The 26,331-nt window shown below is 44.3% G+C and overlaps 2 protein-coding genes and 1 long non-coding RNA gene across 15 annotated transcripts in view; 1 reads left to right on the top strand and 2 right to left on the bottom strand.

Annotated features, from left to right (window-relative positions):
- Nucleotides 1-26,331, bottom strand: part of LOC105862535 (protocadherin gamma-C4) — a 162,640-nt gene that overhangs the window by 53,036 nt on the left and 83,273 nt on the right. The window contains exon 1 of one of the 13 annotated variants that reach the window (XM_020282256.2): nt 17,878-21,390. The exons of 10 other annotated variants lie outside the window; for them this stretch is intronic. In XM_020282256.2, coding sequence (XP_020137845.2) covers nt 17,878-20,307 — 2,430 coding nt within the window. In that variant the 5' untranslated portion in view covers nt 20,308-21,390. 2 more of the 13 variants (XM_020282266.2, XM_020282257.2) reach the window with 2 other exon arrangements.
- On the top strand, nt 10,303-11,174 carry LOC105862546 (uncharacterized). The gene is made up of 4 exons (XR_002221992.2): nt 10,303-10,391; nt 10,599-10,769; nt 10,857-10,970; nt 11,086-11,174. It is a non-coding gene; the product is annotated as an uncharacterized LOC105862546 (long non-coding RNA).
- Nucleotides 21,497-26,258, bottom strand: LOC142863094 (protocadherin gamma-B7). The gene has a single exon (XM_075996159.1). The coding sequence runs from the start codon at nt 24,054-24,056 to the stop codon at nt 21,633-21,635; it is 2,424 nt and encodes an 807-aa protein (XP_075852274.1). The 5' UTR covers nt 24,057-26,258; the 3' UTR covers nt 21,497-21,632.

The following is a 26,331-nucleotide window of genomic DNA, read 5'->3' as shown; positions in this document are numbered from 1 at the left end:
CCAGGCTAGAGTGAGTGCTGTGGCGTCAGCCTAGCTCACAGCAACCTCAAACTCCTGGGCTCGAGCGATCCTTCTGCCTCAGCCTCCCGAGTAGCTGGGACTACAGGCATGAGCCACCATGCCCGGCTAATTTTTTATATATATATCAGTTGGCCAATTAATTTCTTTCTATTTATAGTAGAGACGGGGTCTCGCTCTTACTCAGGCTGGTTTTGAACTCCTGACCTTGAGCAATCCGCCCGCCTCGGCCTCCCAAGAGCTAGGATTACAGGCGTGAGCCACCGCGCCCGGCCTTTTTCTTTTTTTTAAACAGAGTCTCACTGTGTTGCTCGAGCTATAGTGCCCTGGCATCAGCCTAGCTCACAGCAACCTCAGACTCCTGGGCTCAAGCAATCCTTCTGCCTCAGCCTCCCAAGTAGATTGGACTACAGGCATGAGCCACCATGCATGGCTAATTTTTTCTTTATCTATTTTTAGTTGTCCAGCTAATTTCTTTCTATTTTTTAGTAGAGACGGGGTCTCACGCTTGCTCAGGCCAGTCTCAAACTCCTGAGCTCAAACAATCCTACCGCCTCGGCCTCCCAGAGTGCTAGGATTACAGGCGTGAGCCACCGCGCCCGGCCGCAAGCCAGCAGCACTTCTTTCCAGAAACATTGCTAGAGTCTCCTATCTCATCTTCCTCTTTCCATTTATAACCCTCATACATCAATTCTTTATATAGCAATCAGAGTAATCCTAATAATTCAAATCATATCTTGCCACTGCCTTGTTAGAAACCTTTTAATAGCTTCTAAATACAAGAGTACTTAGAATAAAATCCAGGATTTTAAATATGGCTTACAAGGTTCAGCCCACCTTATTAGTCTCATCTATTTATTTTTCATTTTCAATTGCTCAAGTCACACCTTTTCTTTTTTTAAGACTTTTACATGTGATATTCCCTGTGCCTGACAATTTCTTTTTTACTCTCCTTGTTACCTAGCTAACTTCTATTCATCCTTTAGATTTCATTTTAAATATCATTTCCTGAAAGAAGCCTTCCCTGGCCTTCAGACTAAGCCAGGCCTCCCCATTATAAACTCTCTCTTAGTGCTTTTGTATTTCTTCTTGGTAGCATTTATCAAACCTGTAAAAGCCCATGTATTAGGATGGAGCCAATTAAGGCAGAAATCAAATCTCCCTTGTTCATTGCTGCAATCTCGGAACCCAGGACTCTGTCTTGCATATAGTAGGCAGTTAATAAATACTTATTATATAAAATGAATGAATGCACCACCCACTACTAGACTTGGGCGGACAGCAATGTTTACTATTTCTGGGTGGGCTCTTCCAACCTATACACTGCAGAGAATGGAAGTACAAACTTATCGGAGGTGGTTTAGATTTAGATTATATTATTAACATTTCACATTATATTCTCACACAATATGGTCTGACAAGATTATTACCTCACAATAAAGTATGAGAATAGAGTATCTGCTCTTCTTATTTTTCAAAAGCATATGGATATAGACTAGAAATAAACAATCAGAAAATAAAATTAAAAACAATACTATTTATAATAACTTTCCAAAACATCAAATATATAGGGATGATTTAATGAAAGATATAGAAGACCTCTGCACTGAAAACTATAAAATATAGCTGAGAGAAATTAAAGAAGAACTAATTAAATGGAAGCATATACCATGTTCATGGATTGGAAATCTCAATATTGTTTAGATGACCCCCTCCGTGGCCTGTAGAGCTGTAGATTCAATGCAATCCCATTAAAAACCCTATAGGCTTTATCCCCTTGGAAATTGACAAGATTATTTTTATATATTTGGAAAGATAAATGACCAAGAATAATCAAAACAATATAGAAAAAGTGGGAAATAAGTTGGAAGATTTACCTACCTAATTTCAAGACTTACTATAAAGCTACAATAATGAAAACAATGTGCTATTAGCAAAAGAATAGACAAATAGATAAATGGAACATGATAGAGCATACAGAAACTGAACTACATATACATATATTTTCAGCAAAGGCACCAAAGTAATTAAATAGAAAGAAGACAATCTTTTCAATAAACGATGCTGTAAAATATGAGAAAAGAACCTTGATCTTTCCCTCCACCCCCCACTGAATTGCTACCTCATACCACATGCAAAAATCAATTTGAAATAAGGTAAGTAGAAAGGAAGATTCAACAAGTGTCAAATAAATGCCCTATGCTCACCAGAAATATTAATTCTCCCCCAATATACTGCTATAGTAAAGTATTACACAAGATAAATCCAGTACAGGCAAGTGACACCTATCTGTTGAGATGCTTGATTTTTCTTGGTTTCTGACCTTTAGCAGATTCTTCAGGTGAACCTCAGAATCCAGATTGAAGATGCCAAATTATCTGATTTGCTGAATTCCTTTTAGAGACTCAAACCCAGGTAGCATTTATAATAAAATTAACATAGCTTAGATGGACCAAAGAATCCATTCTACTTAAAGTTTGCATGTTTCCACTATTGTGATCAAGACCAAATTGGATATGGGTACTCTGGGCTGTGAGGCATACACGATCCCTGTGTGGACGCCCTCGTCGGTGAGGTCTCCCCCACGGCTCACCCTATACACATCCCAGTTGAACTCTGGGGCAGGCGGGGGGCTGCGGGCGGTGGTGGTTGTCATCTTAGACCAACAGGATCAAGCAGAGGCTGTCTAAGGCTGTTAGCACAAAGCATGGGAGCTCTGCTTTTCTAAGTCTAGTGGCTTCTCTAACACAAGTTCAACGTTTTTCTTTCCACTGTTCGTCTTCTACACTTCAAAGACAAATATAGGCTTGCTGCTAAGGCGATAATTTTGTAAGGAAATGCTTACAACATCCAGATCTTTCACAGGTTCTATTGCAAATCTTGCTCCAGGCTGAGTCAACTCAAAGATATTTAACTTAGTAACATTCCTGCGGTACGATGGGACATTACCATTCACATCTTGAATCTCTATATTAATGCGAAAATCATTTAAAGGATTTTCAACTAAGGTTTAGAAGCGTATGGTACAAACTATATTTTTGGGGTATATCTGCTCCTTATCCATCCGGCCACTCACAAGTCAGTCTCTGATTTCTTCACTCAGAGTAAGTATTCTTTTTCAGCATCAACCTGCAGCTTCTGAGCAGGTAAGTTCTGGATACTGAGCCCCAGATCCTTGGCAAGGTTTCCCACCACCGACCCTTGGCCAGCTCCTCAGGTATTGAATAATGGATCCGCTCAGAGAATGACTGGCAGGACAAAAACAGCAGGAAGGGAAGCAGTACTTCCCTTGGCCCAGACAATCAGACAATGTCTTTCACAGTCCATGTTGCTGCTGCTCCAGCCCGGAGAATGCCCTTTTTCATACTGTCTTTGGATTATGGAGTCTCCAGCCATGAAGGAGCAGAGCTCATTGCTGGTTAACCTGTGTGATCCTGGTTGAGCTTTATAGAACTAGGATTCACTATAGGAATGTTGTGGGTCAGCTCTTGGGTTTGCACATCATCTGATTAGAAAAGCCACCAAGTAGGAACGTTAAGGGATTCGCTGGTTTATCTCTGTTTCGGCATTGGCCAACAGCGGCGCTCTGAGTCCCTACTCTAGAACTGCAGCCTGAAGAAATCAGAGGGTGACTTGCTGGGAAGTAGAGAGCAAAGAGAAAGATGTTTCTCACTGGAATTTGCAAGCAGAAAGGTGGTAGTCAGTTTTGCTCACGCAATTAAATATTCCTGGGAATTTATAACCTCAGTGACTTCACCATATGGAATCAAAGTGATGACTTCCTTTTATTTCTTCTTTTTTTTTTTTAATATATATATATATATATATATATATATTTTTTTTTTTTTTTTGAGACAGAGTCTCGGTTTGTTGTCCAGGCTAGAGTGAGTGCCATGGCGTCAGCCTAGCTCACAGCAACCTCAAACTCCTGGGCTCGAGCGATCCTTCTGCCTCAGCCTCCCGAGTAGCTGGGACTACAGGCATGCGCCACCATGCCCGGCTAATTTTTTATATATATATCAGTTGGCCAATTAATTTCTTTCTATTTATAGTAGAGACGGGGTCTCGCTCTTGCTCAGGCTGGTTTTGAACTCCTGACCTTGAGCAATCCGCCCGCCTCGGCCTCCCAAGAGCTAGGATTACAGGCGTGAGCCACCGCGCCCGGCCTTATTTCTTCTTGATGTTTGAGCATTTTTAGGCTAAGAATCTCTATCTACCTCCACCCCACCCTCCATGCTTTACTTTGTCCATGTAACACAGTCTCAAGATGAATTGTTGGCTTAATCTTCAGCTGAAAATATGTAGGAAGTTTCTAAGAGGTTTCACAATGTGGAAATCTTATGGATTGAGGGATCTATTTTCAAAATTTGACAAATGTTCAGGTCCCTAGCTTTGTAAGATAGGTCAGACAGTTGGCCTAAATTAGGGGTTTGATACAGACGGAAAGAACATATAAAATAATTGATTTTGCACTATGATTATTTTGTTTTCCAAGAGACCACTTTCTAATAATTAAACTCAAGCATTATATCAGATACTTAGAAGTTGTGCAAACCACTGTGCGAAATGCTTCAGAAAGTTAAGTATGAACTATGAAATTATGCTTATCCTTACACATAGTGGATCTTTGTATGACTTGTCTAAGAGAAATTCTGGCGGTACCAACTTCTTTTGCACACACATGAATTATTTTGTCTGACTCTATATCTGTCCAATGAAAAATTTTTTCCATTTTCCTGATATGGAAATGACAATTTCCTGATATGGAAATGACAATTTTTTCCATTTTCCATTCTTCCCATATGGTATCCAGAATCTTCATCCTCTATAAAACTGTTTTCCCAATTAACTTTGCCATAGACTGTCTTTTACCATCAGTATTTTAATAATGAATCTTAAACAGTATGCCCTGTTATTGCTAGCTTTACATTAAGTATGGTTTCCTAAAAGTGAACCCAAACTGTAACATTAGATCTCCTTTCCTGAGATTTAGCCTCATCAGTTTGATCAGCACCCCTTCACAACTACATGTTTGCTTTTTTGAAACTGATGTCATATAAGAGGAAAAACTAGATTTCCTCCGGAACTATTAATTTATGATCACAACTTTACTATGGTACATGTCACTGAGAAAATTATGATACAATCCACTCATTTATTGTTAACCTTCTAATTCACTGAAAAATGATCTGTGAGTTGTATAGTCTCAGCAAGGTTCCTAGGCTATTGATACTTCAAAAAGCACACTACCTCTTCTGGAATGAAAGTGGTAGAAGAATGTCTGCTGACAGCTTGCTTTTTCAATTTTAGGTGCTATAAAACAATGCAATTACAACATTTAAGTTATAACTGAACATTTTAACTTATTAAATTAAATGAATCCATGCTCACCTGCCATAACACATAAAGAAAACAAGCAAAATCTTGACATAATTTTATTACTAGAACCAGAAGAAATGTAAACATTCCCAAACTCATTGGCCAGCTACTATCAGGAAATGATCAACAAATATCTTAATCATCAATCCTAAATTATCAATAAATATCCTAACTATTCTCAAGCTAAACCGTTAGCTTCAATTCTCACATGGCCAAAACCTAATAACTCTAACCTTCAGGTTTCGGTAATCCCAGTTAAATCACTCAAGATCCCACTGGAGTAAAGTGCTCCTTTAAAACAAGGTTCATAGGATCCCTTTTTAGATAACACAATGCTTCAAACAGAGAAAACTAACACTTGGAAAATTGTCTCATATAAAACAATCTTTCCCCCATCTTTATGGCCTAAAATTTTGACTTTCCAATCAAGAATGTACCTAGGCACTTACAAGTTTTGAATTAGCTTTCACAAAAATTTTAGAATAGTTTTGTTTCCACCCATAGGTCATCCCATTGTACCATCTGGAGAAGCACACAAATCATGATTACTTTTCCCAACAAAATGACAAGTATGATGGCATTGAAAATATGAATCCTTTTTTTGTAGACCATAAAAATGGTTACTGTTGATTAATTACATGTTACGAACCAGATGATTTATATGTTATCCTTGAGTCCTTACCACAACCTTTCAAATTAGATACAAATAGTCCTATTTTTCTGAAGCTCAAAGAGATTATATACACAGATTGTGTGACAGTTACCTAATTGCAAAGCTACTGTCCTTCTATGATACATCTGGAAACTCAGAATATTGGTGTCAGTAATCCCCAGAGCACATTTATTTGTTTATTCATTCATTCAACAATGATTTAACGAAGACTATCTAGTTTAAACTGGAAGTACCGTTGAGATCATTGATATTTTAAATACAATCTGAGGGTTATGACTATTCATGCCCTAGCACTCAATGACTTGTTCCTAACTCAAGTTAGGTGAACAGAGATCAGCATAATTTGACCATGTGAATTTAGCCTCACGAATAATTTCTGTTTTCCTATTATGTCTTTCATTTTGAATTGACCACCATACCATGAGAGAACTGGCCATGTGACAAACATATTGTGATAGCTTCTGCAAGACAACGGGGAAGGGTATGCATTGTCCTCTATTTCTCTCAATATTACTTACAGAGCACTCTACTTATTAGATTCCATTTAAAATTTAATGTAAACAAAAAATTTTTATGTTTTTTAAAGAGACAACATCTCACTATGTTGCCCAGGTGATCTTCCTGCATCCGCCTCCCTAAATAGTGGGACTATAAGCACACTATGCCTGGCTCCAAATTTTGCATTTTGAGATAAACTAAAGTACTTCCTTTTAAAAATAACACACAAGTAGAACAACACAAACTAGTTTTCCTTTTTTTGGGTCTTCATTGTCGAGCAGCATAAAGTGACAACTGATTTCAGAAGCAGTAACTGCCTCATTTTAGAGCCACTGGATTATCTATCATTCCCTTTTCTTGGCCTGTGTTTTAAATATGGTATATTTGAAAGTAGATAGGCAACAAATAAAGAGGAAAGAAAAACTAATTTGGATATTATGGTCCCTACATCTTTAAAGAATTCACCAGAAGCAATTAGGCAATGCTTTTCCAAGAGTAACATTCTTTAGCAGTCAATTCTGTTAAACACTCTACAATATGCATAAGGTTCTCAGGAAACACTTAGAATCTGTGCACTTTCCAGAAATTTTCCCATATTTGTAAAAGTTATGGGGAATTCAATATAGAAAGTGGAGGGAATTACTGCAAATTTGCCACAGTACCAAAAAAGCACTCAAAACACATTTTGTTAATTCTGAATATTCCACAAAGTCATTAATATCATCCATACAGGTAAAGTGAGCAAAAGAAATGTCTAAGTTGGAAACATATATAGATATTGTATTCCCGAAATACATAATAGAGGTGAAAATAAAAAATCCTTACAATTTTTCCTCATGACAAAACATACAGTATATTGTATATTTCAGTGAGAAAGTTTTAAATGTGTAAGAAATAAACTCACCATATTTGGAAGTTCATGAATGATTTAAAACCATGAAATGACTTAGGACACTGAGAAAATATAAACAGATATATCCCTAACGGCTAGAAATAATTACTGCACATTGTTTATTTATTTATTTTGAGACAGAGTCTCACTTTGTTGCCCAGGCTAGAGTGAGTGCCATGGAGTCAGCCTAGCTCACAGCAACCTCAAACTCCTGGGCTCAAGCAATCCTCTTGCCTCAGCCTCCTCAGTAGCTGGGTCTACAGGCATGTGCCACCATGCCCGGCTAATTTTTTCTATATATATCAGTTGGACAATTAATTTCTTTCTATTTATAGTAGAGATGGGGTCTCACTCTTGCTCAGGCTGGTTTCGAACTCCTGACCTTGAGCGATCTGCCCACCTCAGCCTCCCAGAATGCTAGCATTACAGGCGTGAGCCACCTCACCCGGCCATTACTGCACGTTAAAAGAAACTAAATGTACCTTATGAATTTCCTAGCAATCTCAAGTAGTTAAAAGCCACACTTTTTATAAAAGCTTACTAAAATTTTCACTTGTATGTTCCATTTAATTAGATTTTTAGATCAACAAATAAATTGGCATCAGATGCTCTACACAAAACTGCTGTATGTTCAATGAGACAAAAAATTAAAAGCAGGCTGGGGGGAAATGGGCATTTATTGAAACCTTAAAATCTGTACCCCCATAATATGCCAAAATAAAAAAATAAATAAATAAAAAAAATTAAAAGCAGGAAAACAGTATTATAGTCAATAAATTAAACTAGAAAATGATATACAATATTAACAAAGTACTTTATAAATTGTTTATGAATATATACCTATTTTATAGAAATATACATAATAGTATATAAATTGTTATAAATAAGGCATGAGGGAAGGTGACTGGGCAGTTGGTGTCTGCCACATATATATAAATTTATTGATGTCTGCTTTATAAATTCCAAATATACACGAATTATCTATATTAAGGGATATTTTCTTCAAAGATCAGAGAAGACTATTTGATAAGGACTCACCTGAATAAATGCATGATTGTCTTTAGACAATACTGAATCACCTGACAGCAAAAGAGGCTCGCTTTTCTCAGAGCTCTCCTGGCTGATGAGCGTGTCCGCGTAGTTGGGCTGCGGGAAGATCAGGTGGCTCTTGCGCGAGTCCGCGGTGAGGGACACCTCGTGGGAATAGGTCTGCAGGAAAGCCCGCACCCCGTCCACGCCCACAAAGTGTGACGTAGGCACGCCTGCCAATCCGTCGCCTGAAGCCTGGAGCAGGCGCGAGGAGTGCCAGCGCCGCAGCCTGAACGCCAGCAGCAGGATCACAAAGGCCAGAAAAACGCAAGAGACTGCAGCCACCGCCACCACAAGATAGAGCGAGAGGCCTGAGGCTTCCGAGTCGGCGGGAGACTCCAGGCTGCCGAGATCCGCCAGGACGGCCGGTATACTGTCCGCCACGGCCACGGTGAGCGTGACAGTGGCCGAGAGAGGGGGCTGGCCGTGGTCCTGGACGGCCACCACGAGGCTCTGCTTGAGCGCGTCTCTGTCCAGCAGGGCCCGCGCCGTGCGCACCTCGCCCGTGTGCAGCCCCACCGAGAAGAGCCCGGGCTCGCTGGCCTTGAGCAGGCGGTAGGACAGCCAGGCGTTCTGGCCTGAGTCTCTGTCCACAGCGACCACCTTGGTCACCAGGTAGCCGGGCTCTGCGGAGCGGGGTGCCAGCTCCACGCCGGTGGAGCCGTCGGTGGGGAGGGCAGGGTACAGGATCTCGGGCGCATTGTCGTTCTGGTCCAGCACGAACAGGCTCAGCGACACGTTGCTGCTGAGCGGCGGGTCTCCGCTGTCGCGCGCAATTACTTGCAACTGCAGGTCTCGGAAACGCTCGTAGTCGAAGGAGCGCAGCGCGTACAGGACACCGGTGTCCGAGTTGATGGAGACGAAGGAGGACACGGGCGCCCCCTGGAGGGTGTCCTCGGCCAGGGAATAAGTAACTTGGGCGTTCTCCTCACAGTCGGGGTCGTGGGCGGTCACGGAGACAAGAGAGGCTCCTCTGGGGTTGTTCTCTGGGATATAAACGGAATAGGAAGCCTGGGGGAAGACGGGAGGGTTGTCGTTGGTGTCTGCCACGTTCAGGGTGATGTGAGTTTCCGCGGACAGGGGCGGGGTTCCCTGGTCAGTGGCCGTCACCGTGATGTTGTAGCCAGGAACCTGTTCCCGGTCTAGGATTATGTCTGTCACCAAGCTGTAGTAATTTCCGTAAGATCTTTCCAATTTAAAGGGCAGATTTCCTCGAACGAAACAGGTCACCTTTCCATTTTCCCCGGAATCTTGGTCATTCACGTTTAAAAGGGCAATTAATGTCCCTCTGGGAGAGTTTTCCTGAACGGAGCTAGTGAGAGAGGTGACAACTACTTCGGGGGCGTTGTCATTCACGTCCAGGACAGTGATCAGGACTTTGGCTCGTGCAGAATAGCCTGCGTTATCTATTGCTTGCACTTCCATCTCGTAGAATCCTGATTCCTCGTGGTTCAACTCCCCTATTGTTGAGATGGTCCCTAAACTACTATCTAGCTTGAAAACTTGGGCCGCCTTGTGGTCCACATACCGGAAAGAGTACGTCACTTCCGCGTTGGCACCTTCGTCAGCGTCCGTGGCGTTCACCCGAAGCAGCTGCGTGCCCACCGCCACATTCTCCGGAGCGCTCGCGCGGTACTCGGACTGAGCAAACGCCGGTGCGTTGTCGTTCACATCGAGGACTGTCACGCGGATGCGCGCCGTGCCTGTGCGAACAGGGTCGCCGCCGTCCGAGGCCGTGACGACCAGGTGGTGAGCGGCCTCTTCCTCGCGGTCCAGCGCGCGCTCCAGCACCAGCTCCGGGTACTTAATACCGTCCGCTCCGCTTTGCACGTCCAGGGAGAAGTGAGTATTCGGGCTGAGCTCGTAGCTCTGGAGAGAGTTCTTCCCGATGTCCGGATCCCAAGCGTGGGGAAGCGGGAACCGCATCCCAGTGGCTGCGTTTTCATTTATTTTGATTTCTAATTCACTTTCAGGGAAGTGGGGCGCATTATCGTTAATGTCCCTCACTTCCACTTCCACCCCGTATATTTTCACTTTATCCTCCATCAGAATCTCTAGATTTACTTGACACTGGATGGCCCCCAAACAGAGCTCCTCCCGGTCTATCCTGCCCGCGGTGACCAGGCTGCCGCTCCGCGGGTTCAGCGCGAAGAGCTGCGTCCTGCCTCTGGAGACGATGCGGACCCCGCGCTCCGCCAGCTCCCGGGGCGCCAGCCCCAGGTCCTTGGAGATGTTGCCCACCTTAGAGCCTTTCTCCAGCTCCTCAGGAACTGAATAGTGTAACTGGCTGCATCCGGTTTCCCACAGGATCCCCAGGACGACTCCCAGCAGGACCAGCGCTTTGCAGTCTTGATGCAGTGGCGGAGGAATCATTGTCACTTTTCTCCAGGATTATCTCCAATTCTGCCCTTGACCACCGAGGTCAGAATCAGCTCTTCAGCCCCTAGAATCAGACGGGGGTGGGGTGGCAGAGCTCCTGGGTTCAGTTTCCTCACGGCCCCAGAGACGGTCCGTTTCTATCTGCTTTGTGCTTCAGGCGCGTGAAAGGCGAGCAGGATCGCTGCTTTGCTCTCCCGGATTGGTGAACAGCGGCGCTCAGAGTCCTAACCAATTACTGCACAATCTTGAACTCCGGGAAGGGATATTTGGTTTTTATACCTTAAATAGCTCCACCTACTGTTCTTCAAAAAGGGATGGAAATCCACAGCATTTGTTTTAGTGCAAACTTCAGTAAGCTTCTTTTTATTTTCCTAAATTTTTTCATACAGAGGTACTTTCTTGATATTATTTTCTGTAGCTGTCGGTGTATTCCGATTTTTCTAATGGGCTTTTAAACAAATTTGAAGTTTCTATAAGGAGTAATTTTAACCTTATAATTTTAGTGCATCTGCTTTGAGATCACTCTCCCCTCCCATACCTATTATGGGGGGCTTCTCTGTAGGAGTTTCCTTTTTTTGAGAATAGAATAGGATAATTTAAACTTTCTGAACTCTATAATTTAGAGTAAACAGTTTTCAATAGATTTCTTGAATTTGCCTGGTTGAATTTACCAGGTTGTTGACATTTAACACTTAAAAATCAAATTTTCATGATAATATAGAAACTTAAAAATGGGAAATGTGATTATACACATTATCAGAATCAAAATTCAAGTGAAGAAGAAACATTACAATTTTTAGAATAAAACGGAAGCATTCCAACTTGCATTGACTGGAAATAATGGTAGTACACCACAATTCTATTACTACATTATATTTCAAAAAATGTTTCATGTTGAGGAAGACTTAGTAAAATAAAATTAGTAATCCAAAGAATATTTTAAACTTACCTTTTCCCAGGTAACTGACCTAATCCCAATTACTGAGAATTACTGGTAATACCTTTGGAAGCCCATCAAAATATAGGAAAAATTTCTCCCTAAGAAATAACTCACTACTGCACTTTCTTGAGTATGAATATTTATATTCTGAGGATAAACACATTTGATAGGCATAAACAATATATTTAAGATTGAGAGGAAATCTACATGTAGCTATGAGAAAAGATCAGACACAAAATTGAGCTTGCTCAGAGAGATTGGAATCAGAGAGACTCCAAGAATCACTAGTGAATGTACCAGAACATTATTATCAAATCATTACCATGTTCTTTCATTTTCTTTAAGCCTTACCCCAGGAGAGCATGGTGGCAGGTTCCTGTACTCTCAGCTACTCTTGAGGCTGAGGCAGGAGGATTGCTTGAGCCAGGGAGTCCAAGTCCAGCCCAAGCAACATATGGAGACCCTATCTTTTTTTTAAAAAATGCCTTTTCTTTACAAATTTTCCTCTCAATTTATACCTTAAATAGCTCCAGCTACTGTCCTTCAAAAAGGGATGGAAATCCACAGCATGTGTTTTAGTACTAACTTCAGTAAAAAAAAAAACAAAAAAAAAACCGTTATATACTTACAGTAAAAAAAAAAAACAAAACCCTTATATACTTAAGATATTGATGTCCCAAGAAACATTCACAGAAAGAAAAAAATGTATATTCCAATTAAAAATATTTGAATGACAGCGGTATTGTAATGCCCACTTCTTACAGTAGTTGTGTGTGTGTGTGTGTATAAAAAACATCTCAAAATACTCGAACCCTAATAATGAAGTTACTAGTCCACACAGATAGGAACAGAAAACATTGAGTGGGCAAAGGCAAACAAACCTGAAGCAATAGTAGATATGTTTAAAATTTTCTTGCCAAAATATTGGTTTGAAAATTAAGACAAACCTATTTGCAAATGAAACACATTCATTGAAACTCACGTGAGCAGAAGCGACAGAGTCAGAGCTTATCTTGTTATTCTCTTCAGTGAAACTCACTACCAAAGCAGCTTCGTTAGAAAGGTCTTGTGGAGGAACCATTTCTGGCGCCATGGTGAGAAAATTAAACCTTGTATTTTGAGACTCAGAAGCAACATACAGATTGTAGGAATAAGGCAAAGTTCCCTCAGTGTAGTTGGGGGAAACCCCTGGTCTAGTCTTGGAACAGAGCCCAGGCTGAAAGCAGTCCCAGAAAACGGGTCTGGAGGAGCGGCGCAGGCGCAGGGCGACGGCCAGAATCACCGCGAGGAGGAAGAGCACAGAGATCAAGGCCAAGGCCACCACTAAGTAAAACTGCAGCTCCGACTGGGTATCAGAGGGCACAGGACCGTCGCTGAGGTCTGGCAGCACTTCCTGCAGGCTGTCCGCGAAGACCAGGTGCAGCGTGGCGGTGGCGGAGAGGGGCGGCTGTCCACCGTCACGCACAGCGACCAGCAGGCGCTGTCGGGCAGCGTCCCTGTCGCCCAAGGCTCGCGCAGTGCGCACCTCCCCCGTGCGCAGCCCCAGGCTGAAGAGCCCGGGCTCGCTGGCCTGCAGCACGTGGTAGGACAGCCAGGCGTTGTGTCCTGAGTCAGCGTCCACTGCCACCACCTTGGTCACCAGGTAGCCGGGTTCCGCGGCGCGCGGCACCATATCGAAGAGCGCCGAGCCGTCGGGCCCCAGCGCGGGGTACAGCACCCGCGGCGCGTTGTCGTTGCGGTCGCCCACCAGCACGCGCAGGCTCACGTTGGCGCCGAGCGCGGGCGAGCCCTGGTCGCGGGCCTGCAGCGTCAGCTGGAAGGCGCGCAGCTGCTCGTGGTCGAAGGCGCGCTGCGCGAACACCACCCCGCTCTGCGCGCTCACCGACACGTAGGACGACAGCAGCCTGGGCTCCAGGTCACTGGCCACGATGGAGTAAGAGATGTGGCCGTTGGACCCCAGGTCCGGGTCGGAGGCGCTGACTTGAGCGATGGAGACTCCAGGAGGATTGTTCTCGTCCAGTTGGACCACGTAGCACTCCTGGTGGAAAACCGGAGCGTTGTCATTAACATCCCCAATGTGTAGAGTGACGCTAGTACTGGAGGAGAGAGGCGGTTTGCCCCTGTCTGTGGCAATGATGGTGACATTGTACTCTGCAGTCTGCTCCCGGTCCAGGGCCCCATCTGTTACAAGCTTGTAGTAATTACTGGAGGAAGATTCAATTCTAAAAGGAACTTTTTCTTTTATGACGCAACTGACCTCCCCATTTTCTCCTGAATCTTTATCATGTGTTTTGAACAGAGCAATCACAGTTCCAGGTTCTGCGTCCTCGGTTATGGAACTCGTCACGGAAGTAAAAACCACGTCTGGGGTGTTGTCGTTCTCATCTAGAATTTCTAGTATAATTTTACATTCGCTGGTCATGCCTCCACCATCCTTGGCTTCTATGTTCATGGTATAACTTTTACTGGTTTCGAAATCAATAGAGTCTCTGGATTTAATTTCCCCGCTTTGATGGTCTAGCATAAAAATATTTCCAATATCGTCTCTTAGCGATTTGAATGAATAGGTTATTTCTGCATTGACACCTTCGTCCTGGTCAGTGGCTGTCACCTTTAGCACAGAGGTGCCTGTGGGCATGTTCTCTCTAAGGCTAACTTTGTATATGTCCTGGCTGAACACCGGGGCGTTATCATTGGCATCAGTGACCTTTATTTGAATTGCAGCAGTGCCAGTCAGGACCGGGTCACCACCGTCCACCGCTGTCAGGACCAGGAGATGGGAGCTCTGTTGTTCCCGGTCCAGGGGCTTCGTCAGCACTAATTCCGGGGCATTCTTGCCTTCAGTCTTGCCCTTCGTCATCAGAGAGAAATGCTCATTAGAGCTGAGTTGGTAACTCTGGACAGAGTGAGGCCCTACATCTGGATCTATAGCAGATTCCAGGCCAAACCGAGTGCCTGGAATCGCAAGTTCATTGATTTGCAAAACAATGCTATTTTGGGGGAAACGAGGTGGATTATCGTTTATATCTTCTATCATCACGTTTATGTGAAAAACATTTAGAGGATTCTCTGCTACAATCTCTAAGGGCACAACACACAGAGGATTTGGGGGACACAGCGACTCCCGATCAATTCTGTCACTCACAAGTATGTTCCCATTCTCCACGTTCACGGTAAAGTATTGTTTCTCTGCACTAACTCTGAGGTTGCGGGTCAATAAATCCCGAACATGCAGCCCCAGGTCCTCAGCGAGGTTCCCCACCACTGAGCCCCTGGCCATTTCTTCAGGAATAGAGTACCGGATCTGCTCCGAGAGGGTCCCGCAGAACAAAGACAGCAGGAAGGGAAAGAGTACTTGCCGCCGCGGGGTCCTGCTCCTCTGCTTCGCTCTACTTCCCATCCTTCTCTTGCGTTGCTGCAGCCTTCAGGCGTTAAAAGAAAAAGGCTTCACTAATTACTTTAAAAATATTTACTTTCGCGCGCAGAAGACACAATGCTCCCGGGTTGAGGGCATCCCAATCCGTCCAGAATCAGATTTGCCGAGCAGAAAGCCTGAGTCCCGGCCGCTCTTCTTTCTGATTTGCTTCTGTGACTGCGCAGAATATCGCCGGCGCCAGCTCTTGCAGCTCATTGGCCAACAGCGGCGCTCTGAGTCGATTTAGAAAACTGCAGTCAGAAGCCTTTGCAAATTCAATAGGATTCAGCATTCCCACTATTTTGGACTAGTGTAGGGAATTGGGCATTTTATGAGTTTTGGATGTGTTCATTTTCCAGTGTTTGCTACCTAAGAAGGTTCCTTAGAGATGGGATCCTATAGAAGAGCCATGAGAAATTTAAAAATTTGTCTTTTTAAAATCAGAGGCAATGGACATATTGGAAGAACCAGGCAAAGTTTTCTCTCCAGATATAGAACGAAGACCACGTGGGAAAATAGCCCCACCAAATGGTTTGGGAAAATTTTGACAGCCATGAAATGACGCCCAGTATTATCTTCAATCTGATGCACAGATAATTTCCCCCCTTCTTTCATCAGATGAAACTGAAGGAACACTCAAAGCTATATAGGGCATGCTCAGAATAGAGATGGCCAATACTATAAAAATCTTTCTCATTACTTATAATAGAGATTCATGAAAAGGATTATTAAATGTTTTACACTTTCATCATAAAGAGAATATAAAGATATAGCCTAGCAGGTTGCCACAGGAATTTAATGACATGAAATGTTGAGAGCATTTTATTTTTATCCTCTATTTAACTGGACTATAGATTGCAACTTAACAGAACTTGATCACCTCTGAATCAAAATAGCCTTCTTAATATCAAGTTTCAAAGCCAACCCTTTCTTTTTGTTCTCCAAGATCCTGGTTGAGAGCCCCTAATAAGGTTAGACTGTTTAAAAATATGGAACAATCTCCCTCCCCCAGCCAAATACCTCATATCTTTTTTATTCACCTAATTCCAGTCCAAGTACAATGCCTTAAATCTTGTTTCTCAGTTTGGAATTACATAAGCATAAATCCTATCCCTAGGTGTTCAAAATACTTAATATTTTTTCTCGACTTCAAGAAAAATTTAGGCATCTGTTGGAAGACTTCCCTTACGGCAATTGAAATTCTTTTTGCCCAAGTACTATTATAGATACTCAGTTTACAGTTAATTACATTACAGTGAATCCCTAAATGAGAAACAAACTTGAAAGAGAGCATAAATATGCAAGTAATTTGGGTTAAATATCTAGAAGTGATATGAGAGTGTTGAGTTAAACTGATTATGAAAATGATTCCTATGACCAAAAACCCTAGATAAGTCTCCTTTCCTCACTTGGCTTTCCTAGATATCACTTCGGATAACATGTTTGTCCTTGGGTAACATCAAGGCTTCAATAATAAGTTGGTTCTGAATACAAAAACTGGGTATACATTTTGCAATACAAAATCAGCTTATAAAGGAAAAAAGGGAAGAATCAATGACTCTTAGGTATATTGAAAATGAACAAAAAATACTCAGAGGAATAACTGCTAAATCAGTCTCTTATAAAATCTAAATACCCACCCCCATCTTTTATATTCTTAAACTATTATATATAAATAAATCTGAAAAATATAAGTATCCTAAGCAGATTTGAAAATAACTTTTGAGAAGCATTGAGTAAAAATTATTTCTGTATGCAAATTCACTACATTTAAAAATCCACACATACACACACAGACATTAAAGTAAAAGACAAAAGGAAATAATACCAGTTCAATAATTCAGCTATTTCTCCAGAACAATCTATTGACTTCATTGTAGTAATGGGAAAGATATCTTAGAACTTAAGAAAAAAATGTGATCTACATTTCCTCGCCAAAGAAATTTCAGTAATCAAAAGCCAGTCAATATGTCTGTTTTGATAAGTGAAGAAACAAGGCAAAATTGAAATAGTCAACAAGATATTAACATATTACCAGCCATCTAGAACAAAATAGTATTGTTTCATGCTCAGAGAACAGCTTATATGTGTGTGTGCATGCATATAGATAAGAGAGTCAGAGAAAGCATGCTATTAAATCAACAGGGTCAAATTTGAACATTAGAAATAATGGTGAAATATAACTACAGATCAGTGGCGGCACTGCAAAATTAAAATGGGGAAATAAAAAGTGTGAATAATTCATTTGTATTATAATGCGTAACATAAATTGAGAGCCTCAGACACTGACGATAGAAAAATAATACTAAAATTCAGTGTACTACAAAGCAAGCCACGATAATTGAACTTGAACTTTAAAATCAAAAGAAAACATGCCAGCCCTACAAAAAGACTTTCGTTATGAAAAAATGATAGTAATCTGATGAAAGGTGAAGAACACCAACTCACATATGTGAAGAACACCAACTCACGTATTACTATTTGTCTAAATATGTATGAACTAAATATACCTCCTCAAACAGGCTCAGAAAAAAGCCTCTTACAAGACTTGTGCCAAGATGCCAACAATTGGGAGACAGAGAAATAAATCTCACCTGATTACTTGTCGGGTCACATTTGCCTAAAACGGTAGCTGAGTCTTCAGCTATCAACAATGGCTCCCTTTTCTCATAGCTTTCCTGGCTGATGAGCGTGTCCGCATAGTTGGGCTGGGGGAAGATGAGGTGACTCTTCCGCGAGTCAGTGGTGAGGGAGACCTCATGGGAATAGGTCTGCAGGAAAGCCCGCACCCCGTCCACGCCCACGAGGTGTGAGGTGGGCACGCCTGCCAGCACGCCTCCGGAAGCCTGGAGCAGGCGTGATTTGTGCCAGCGATGCAGCCTGAAAGCCAGCAGCACGATGACAAAGGCCAGAAAGACACAGGAGACCGCTGCAACAGCCACAACCAGGTATAGCGTCAGGCCTGAGTCATCTGCATTGGTGGGAGACTCCAGGGTGTCCAGATCCGCCAGGATGTCTGGGATGCTGTCGGCCACAGCTATGGTGAGCGTGACGGTGGCAGAGAGAGGGGGCTGGCCGTGGTCCTGGACGGCCACCACGAGGCTCTGCTTGAGCGCGTCTCTGTCCAGCAGGGCCCGCGCTGTGTGCACCTCTCCCGTGTGCAGCCCCACCGAGAAGAGCCCGGGCTCGCTGGCCTTGAGCAGGCGGTAGGACAGCCAGGCATTCTGGCCTGAGTCTCTGTCCACAGCAACCACCTTGGTCACCAGGTAGCCGGGCTCTGCGGAGCGGGGCGCCAGCTCCACACCAGTGGAGCCATCAGTGGGGAGGACGGGGTACAGGATCTCAGGTGCATTGTCATTCTGGTCCAGCACGAACACACTCAGTGACACGTTACTGCGGAGGGGCGGATCTCCACTGTCACTTGCTGTCACTGTCAGTTGTAGGTTGCGAAACTGCTCATAGTCAAAGGATCGCAGTGCATACAAGACGCCAGTGTCAGAATTAATAGAGACATAGGAGGAGAGAGGCGCCCCTTGGAGGGTGTCCTCGGTCAGAGAGTATGTGACCTGGGCGTTCTCTTTGCTGTCTGGGTCCAAGGCAGTTACTGAGAAGATGGAGGCACCTCTGGGGTTGTTTTCAGGAATGTAGGCCGAGTAAGAGGAGTGAGTGAAAACGGGAGGGTTATCATTGTCATCTGCCACATTAAAAAAGATGTGAATTTCTGTAGACAAGGGTGGACTTCCCTGGTCTGTGGCTGTCAACGTTATGTTGTAGCTCTGGACCAGCTCCCTGTCCAGCACTCTGTTTGTTATCAACTTGTAATAATTTCCATACGTCTTTTCTAATTTAAAAGGTAAGTGGTTAGGAATAAAACAGGAGACCTGACCGTTTTCTCCAGAATCTTGATCTTGCACATTTAGAAGAGCAATGATTGTACCTGGAGGAGAGTTTTCTGGAATTGAATCAATAGAAGAGGTGATAGTGATTTCCGGAGCATTATCATTTACATCCACAACTGTGACCACAATCTTAGCGGTGTTCGAGAGACCTCCACCATCTTGGCCTTGAATTTCCATCTCGTAGAATCTATATTTTTCAAAATCCAGAGACCCCTGTACCAGAACCTCTCCAGTTTTGGAATCCAACTGGAATATTTCAGAAGCTTTGCTTTCCATGTTCCGAAACGAATACATCACTTCCCCGTTAAGTCCCTCATCTGGGTCCGTTGCGTTTACCACGAGCACCCGAGTTCCAGAGCTGAGGTTTTCTGGAACACTCACGCGATACACAGACTGTGTGAACTTCGGGACGTGGTCATTCACGTCCAGGACCACCACGCGAATGGGAACGGAGCCCGTGCGGATGGGTTCTCCTCCATCTACAGCTGTGAGGAGGAGGAGGTGAGCAGCCTCTTTCTCTCGGTCCAGGCTTCCCTCCAGCACGAGCTCCGGATTCTTGGCGCCATCAGTCCCGCCTCGCACTTGCAAGGAAAAGTAGCTATTAGGGCTGAGCTGGTAGCTCTGGAGGGAGTTCACTCCCGCGTCTGGATCCCTGGCGCTAGGCAGGGGGAATCGCGACCCAGGACTTGCCTGCTCGCTCACTTTTACCTCTACTTGCTTTTCCTGGAAGCTGGGAGCATTGTCATTAATATCCATTATTTCCACCTCCACTCCGTAAATCTTCAAGGAGTCTTCCACAAGAATGTCCATGTTTAAAACACAGGGGGACACCGCCTCACAGAGCTCCTCCCGGTCTATCCTGCCCGCCGTGACCAGGCTGCCGCCTCGCGGATTCAGAGCGAAAAGCTGCGCCTTCGCTCCGGAGACGACGCGGACCCCGCGCTGCGCCAGCTCCCGGGGCTCCAGCCCCAGGTCCTTGGCTACGTTACCCACGAAGGAGCCTCTGTCGGTCTCTTCGGGCACCGAGTACCGGATCTGCCCTGCCCCGAACTCCTGCAGCGTCCCCAGGAAAACGCACAGCACGGCCAGCCTGCTTCGGTCCAGGCGCCGGAGCCGAGTCGCCATGGCGGGGTCTGAGGCGACACTCCGCGGTTTCCGGAGCCGGTTCTGAATCGGCTTGGGTAGCTATGAAGCCCCAGGCCGTCCGCATCCGGAATATATCAGAAAGCGAAGGAAGTCCCTTTTTAAGGCTTCCAGCATCAGGATCTGTGAGTACCCATCTCACGGCGCTTTGTGTGGTGGGGGTGGGGGAGGGAGGAGCGCGGTAGCTCGCAGCAACCCGCTCCCTCATTAGTGGACAGCGGCGCCTAGAGCCCAGTCTTATTATTGCAACGACTAAGGAAAACACTACGGTGCGGGTTGCGGAGGAAATTATTACACTCGCTTCTTCGTGAATCACACGTGTTTGTAAAGCTTAAAATTGTCATATACAACAGTTGTATAATGTGACGTTAAAAGTTTACCAAGGGCACTTGTGAAAAGAGTAATTATTAAAAGAGTTTGCTTAATTTTTTAAAAGCTTTCAAAATACTACTGGAACTGAAAACTCTTAGGTTACAGTTGGTTCCAGTTGATTTTTTTTTTTTTTTACCGACGGAAACGAACGGCATTTTCTGCATGTGAAAATAGCACGGTCCCGACAAAATCATCAGGTAGGATGCATGGCTGTAATTCCCACCTGTGTTTCTTTATTGAGTAAAATGATGATAAAACGTTTGAGAAAATTTGAATAGCATTAGGGATGTCGTTTTAAAACACCACAAAACATAAAATATAAAAATATATCTGTATCCCATATTTTTAACCAAAATGCATTTTAGTTCACGAAAACGTCACCTGAGATTGCCATATATTTTACCTTAAAATGCCTTTGAATAGGCCGGGCGCTGTGGCTCACGCCTGTAATCCTAGCTCTTGGGAGGCCGAGGCGGGCGGATTGCTCAAGGTCAGGAGTTCAAAACCAGCCTGAGCAAGAGCGAGACCCCGTCTCTACTACAAATAGAAAGAAATTAATTGGCCAACTGATATATATATAAAAAAAAAAAAAAATTAGCCGGGCATGGTGGCGCATGCCTGTAGTCCCAGCTACCCGGGAGGCTGAGGCAGAAGGATCACTCGAGCCCAGGAGTTTGAGGTTGCTGTGAGCTAGGCTGACACCACAGCACTCACTCTAGCCTGGGCAACAAAGTGAGACTCTGTCTCAAAAAAAAAAAAAAAAAAAAAAATGCCTTTGAATAGTAAGGGGACTGAAGCATTTTAAGCTTTTGTCTTAACAGTGATAACCATAACTTTGACCTATAATATATTTTAGGAACTCTATGAAAAGATGATCTAGAATCTTGAAATAACATCACTGTATTGGAATATATTGGCATATAACAAGCATTATTTTAAATACATACCTGTTTAAAAGTCGTCTTATCTGCTTCAACGCTAGGAGTTAAAATGCTAGCCAATAGCACTGAAGAGTTATCTTTGTTGAGATTATCTTTTGTGGCTGGACAATGTTCAACAGATGTGAGAAAATTAAATTCTGGGTTAGTTTGATCCCCAGGCACACACAAATTATAGGCAAAAGGCAAAGTTCCTTCACTATAGTTGGGGGGAACCACAGGTTCAGACTTGGAGCAGAAAATTGACCCAAAGCAGCCCTCCGCAGTAGGGCTGAAAGACTGTCGTAGCCGCAGGGCGATGGCCAGAATCACCGCGAGGAGGAAGAGCACAGAAATCAAGGCCAAAGCCACCACCAGGTAAAATTGCAGCTCAGCCTGGGGGTCAGAGGGTGCCATACTGTCGCTGAAGTCCGGCAGCACCTCTTGCAAGCTATCAGCGAAGACCAGGTACAGAGTGGCAGTGGCCGAAAGGGGTGGCTGTCCTCCGTCTCGCACTGCAACCAGCAGGCGATGGCGGGCCAAGTCCCTGTCACTCAAAGCACGGACCATGCGCACTTCGCCGGTGCGCAGCCCCAGGCTGAAGAGCCCGGCCTCGCTGGCCTGCAGTACGTGGTAGGACAGCCAGGCGTTGTGTCCTGAGTCGGCGTCCACCGCCACCACCTTGGTCACCAGGTAGCCGGGCTCCGCGGCGCGCGGGACCGTGTCGAAGAGCGCCGAGCCGTCGGGCCCCAGCGCGGGGTACAGCACCCGCGGCGCGTTGTCGTTGCGGTCGCCCACCAGCACGCGCAGGCTCACGTTGGCGCTGAGCGCGGGCGAGCCCTGGTCGCGGGCCTGCAGCGTCAGCTGGAAGGCGCGCAGCTGCTCGTGGTCGAAGGCGCGCTGCGCGAACACCACCCCGCTCTGCGCGCTCACCGACACGTAGGACGACAGCTCCAGGCCGCTGGCAAGGATAGAATAGGAGATGCGACCGTTGGACCCAAAGTCAGGGTCAGAGGCACTGACTTGAGCTATAGAGGCCCCGGGCTGATTGTTTTCTGGCACGTGGGCCAGGTAGGCGGACTGTTGGAAAACTGGGGCGTTGTCGTTGACGTCGGTGATGTGCAGGGAGATGGTTTTGCGGGAGGAGAGGGGTGGCTTGCCCCTGTCGGTAGCGGTGATGGTGATGTTGTACTCCGCCGTCTGCTCCCGGTCGAGGGCCCCATCTGTTACTAGCTTGTAGTAATAGTTAGAAGAAGAATGGATCTTAAATGGAACGTCTCTACTTAAACTACACCTGACTTCTCCATTTTCCCCAGAATCTCGGTCCCGGGTTTTGAAGAGAGCCACGACAATTCCCGGAGGGGAATCCTCTGAAATCTGATCCGAGAGGGAAGTGATGGTTATTTCTGGGCTGTTGTCGTTCGCGTCTAGAACGTCTATAATTACTTTACACTGTGTTGAGAGAGATCCTCGGTCCTTCGCTTCTACAGTCATTGTATATCTTTCTACTTCTTCAAAATCCAAGGGCTGACGAGTTACGATGTTTCCTGTGGTAGAATCCAGAGAGAACACGTGCTGAGTTTTGTCAGCCACACGTAGGAAGGAGTAAGTGATTTCTGAGTTGACGCCCTCATCCTGGTCAGTGGCTTTCACCCTCAGGACAGAGGTGCCTGGAGGCACTTCTTCCCCAAGGCTGACCCTGTACACATCCTGGCTGAACACTGGGGGGTTGTCATTGGCGTCGACCACCAGGATTCTGATCTGAGCAGTGCCGCTCTGGGGCGGGTCCCCACCGTCCAAGGCTGTCAGCACTAAGTGGTGAGTGCTCTGTGATTCTCTGTCCAGAGCCTTCTGCAATACTAATTCTGGATATTTGCCGCCATCCGGATTGTCTTTCACCACCAATGAGAAATACTCATTAGGACTTAGTTCGTATTTGCTCAGTGAATTCACACTAATATCAGGATCTTCTGCAGACTCAAGAATTGTTCCCAACCCTGGGCTGACGGATTCGCTAATTTCTAAGTTTATTTCCTCTTTATCGAATCGAGGGGCATGGTCATTAACATCCTCAATAACCACGACGATATGAAAGATGTTTAAAGGATTTTCCACCACCGCTTCCAGCTGCAACTCACATCTTCTTCTCTCTCTGCATATCTGCTCGCGATCTATCCGGTCCTTCACGAGTAAGTCCCCGCTCTCCAGGTCTACGAGGAAGTGCGGCTTCTCCGCGCTAACTCGCAGCTTCCGAGCCGACGCATCCCGGACACTGAGCCCCAGATCCTTGGCGAGGTTCCCCACCACCGAGCCCCTGGGCAGCTCCTCGGGGACCGAGTAGCGGACGGGCTCGCAGAGCGCGGGGTAGAACAAAGGCAGCAGCAAGGGAAATAGTACCTGCGGCCGGCCGGCCCGGCGCCCCTGCGCGCAGCTCCCTCCCATCGTCCGCTCCGCTCCCCGCTCGGTCCGCGTCTGCCTGGAAAGCCTGAGAAACCGCACTCCGCCGCGTCACTGGACGAGCGCTCGGCCCAGGACAGGCGGAGCCTCCGGTGTCGGGGCTGGGACCCCGCGTGTGCGGGGCAGGGTCTGCGCTGCGGGAGCGCCCGGGTGAGCCTGTTTCCGTCTCTGCGCTGCGCGCTGCGCGGGCGGTCCCAGGCTGCGGACTGAGGGACCCTGGGCGTCAGCGCCCGCTCTGCACTGGCCGACAGCGGCGCCCAGAGGCTCCGTGTGGGATCGCAGCCTGGCGTTTCTCTTCTTTCAAAGAATCTTTTTTCTTTAATAAATACAAATTGATGCCTAAAATATTTGAATCTTATTCCTGAGTGATTCCGTTTTCATGACAAAACATATTTTTCACGTGATCATAACGGTCATATCTTTTTATATATTAAGAAGTTACATATATTTTGAATAGATACAATTATATTTTCTCCAAATTTAAAAAGGCACAGAAGAATAAAGAGTGAAGGTCTATAGGTCTCCTCTCGCATGGCCCGCTACTATCCAGTTCTTTCATCCAGAGGCAATCATTGTTGTTCCTTTTTTAAAAGTAATCCATGAAGCTGGAAGTACTGAAGATTAGCAAAAAACTTGTTTGTCTTCGATTCTAGCCTATATTCGGAATATAGGACAGAAGTATAATCCTTCTATATTTAAGTACTGGAATTAAACCACTGCCATATTCATTACAATCATCCACAGTGTCCTGTATTACTTTCAAGTAATTGTACTTAAAAACATTTGCTTACAATGGCTACAATGTCAAAAGGGTAGTGTTTTAAAAACCAGTATTTTTCAAAATAATAGAATATTTGAAATGGAGGTATAATAATTTTCAATCTCACACGCAGAAATTTAAAATAATAGTTTCAATGAGTTTTAGTTAATAAGGATTACCCTAAAGAGTGTGCTCTCCTTCCACAGACCTATCATTGAACAAATATTGATTGGCATAAAAAAGTCATGGTCTTATAAGTATTTGAGACACTTTAGAATGCTTTTTGACTTTATGCTATCAAGCTTAGTACAATATTAGTAATACATTAAAATTAAGAGATCAACCAAATATAGCACTGTCTTCACTGAACTATGGGCTTATCAGTATCTCCACTGATCATTCGTTTAAAATAACTTTGCATACTTCTCTACTTATAGTCTAATCTCCAGAAGAAATAATATTTCTTTCTTGATTCTAAGTTTATTTGGATGCTCAGTTTCAGAGTTTTCAGTGTATCCCTTCATCTTCATTAAGGAGCCACTGAAACACCTTTGTCACACATCTCTTGCTCCTGTTCTTGGGAACATGCACAACTTTATTGGTCTTCCCACTTCATATTTATTTTCAGCCTTAGTAATTGGAGAATTTAACAAAAAAGACAAATACCAGAACCCCAAATGTCCTTCATTTAACCCTCTATAGTCTCTTTAGAATCCCTGTTGGGGAAGGAAAGTTAAATTAAAATTCTATGTCTTCTACATAGCAGTATGAAATTAGAGAGTCACATGCAAACAGGATGCTGTAGTATTACCAGGTATGATTACAGTTAGAAACATTTAAGCGTATGTAGTTATGAATTGTTAAATGAAATTAATTATTAATGAAAATGTTAAATCTCTCTAGGAAGTATATTCTATGCGACTGCCACTATAGTTTAGTATAGTTTAGTATAGTATAGTATAGTTTGAACAATATATACAAAGTTCTGTTGCTGTTCTCCTTGGGAAGAACACCCTTGATAATCTTGGATTGGTGTTGTGTTTCCAGACAGGCTAATACCTTTGTTCCTGACATTTACCAATTCTTACGAAACCTGCCTTCAAAACAAGAGCTACAGTAGTTTAAGGGACTAGAGTTTCAGCATGTGCTCCCCACCCCAGCACATTGACAGACACTTCTATATGGAAGTCTCTCTTAGGAATTGCCAGTGTTTGACTCAACAACACTATAAACTATAAGGTTCTGCAAAGCTAATCATAATAGCCTTATGACAACAGGCCTTCATTGGGACTAAGTGAAATTTACCAGAAACTAAAAAAAGAAAAAAAAAGTCAGCCTCAATAACCACCAAATTCTACTCTTCAATATTTTAGCAAGAAGCAAGTATCATTGAAACTGAGAAAAGTGACGCAAAAATAAATATTTAAATTTTCCATCACCATGCTAGAAACTTAAAAGTAAAAGCAATCATCATTTTTTAAACTAGAGAAAAGAGTAAAA

The sequence above is a fragment of the Microcebus murinus genome, chromosome 21, assembly GCF_040939455.1.
Source record: "Microcebus murinus isolate Inina chromosome 21, M.murinus_Inina_mat1.0, whole genome shotgun sequence".
In the NCBI taxonomy this organism is placed as follows: domain Eukaryota; kingdom Metazoa; phylum Chordata; class Mammalia; order Primates; family Cheirogaleidae; genus Microcebus; species Microcebus murinus.
This window is presented reverse-complemented; position numbering and strand designations above follow the sequence as displayed.